At 44.8% G+C, this 388-nt stretch overlaps 1 protein-coding gene across 9 annotated transcripts in view; it reads left to right on the top strand.

Moving 5' to 3' along the window:
- itsn1 (intersectin 1 (SH3 domain protein)) overlaps positions 1-388 on the top strand; it is a gene marked incomplete at its 5' end in the record, with an annotated part of 74,894 nt that overhangs the window by 33,396 nt on the left and 41,110 nt on the right. For all 9 annotated transcript variants that reach the window (XM_032511893.1, XM_032511889.1, XM_032511888.1 and 6 more), the window contains 1 exon segment: positions 208-253. In XM_032511893.1, the coding sequence (XP_032367784.1) occupies positions 208-253 (46 nt within the window).

Raw genomic sequence — 388 nt, 5'->3', positions numbered from 1 at the left:
GGGGGGGGGGACAAGTAGTTGCCTGGACACCAGGGTCAATGTCTGTATGGACAGACCTGACATGATCTAGGAAGGGTTGCCCCAAATTTGATGTAATTTCCATTCTGAGAAGCGAAGAGAATGTGTGTCTTTGAAGTTTTGACACACAACAATGGTTGTAAAGTATATATTTTTTTTAATTCTCGTTATTTTAAACGTCGTCTCCAGTGTTTCGGACCAGCAGGGAAGACGGGCAGCCTGGGAAAGAAACCAGGTGAGCTTTCAGTTACTCTGTAACAGCGTTTTTTTTTCCCATTACATGGTTCCTGCTCCACTCGAACTCAACTCTACTCGCCTTTTTTGGGGGGTTTTCAATTATGAAAAACCACCCCGGTACCTGCCAACAGGT

The sequence above is a fragment of the Etheostoma spectabile genome, unplaced genomic scaffold (assembly GCF_008692095.1).
Source record: "Etheostoma spectabile isolate EspeVRDwgs_2016 unplaced genomic scaffold, UIUC_Espe_1.0 scaffold505, whole genome shotgun sequence".
NCBI classification, from domain to species: Eukaryota; Metazoa; Chordata; class Actinopteri; order Perciformes; family Percidae; genus Etheostoma; species Etheostoma spectabile.
Note: the sequence above shows the minus strand (reverse complement) of the source record. Positions and strands in the feature narration are given on the sequence as shown.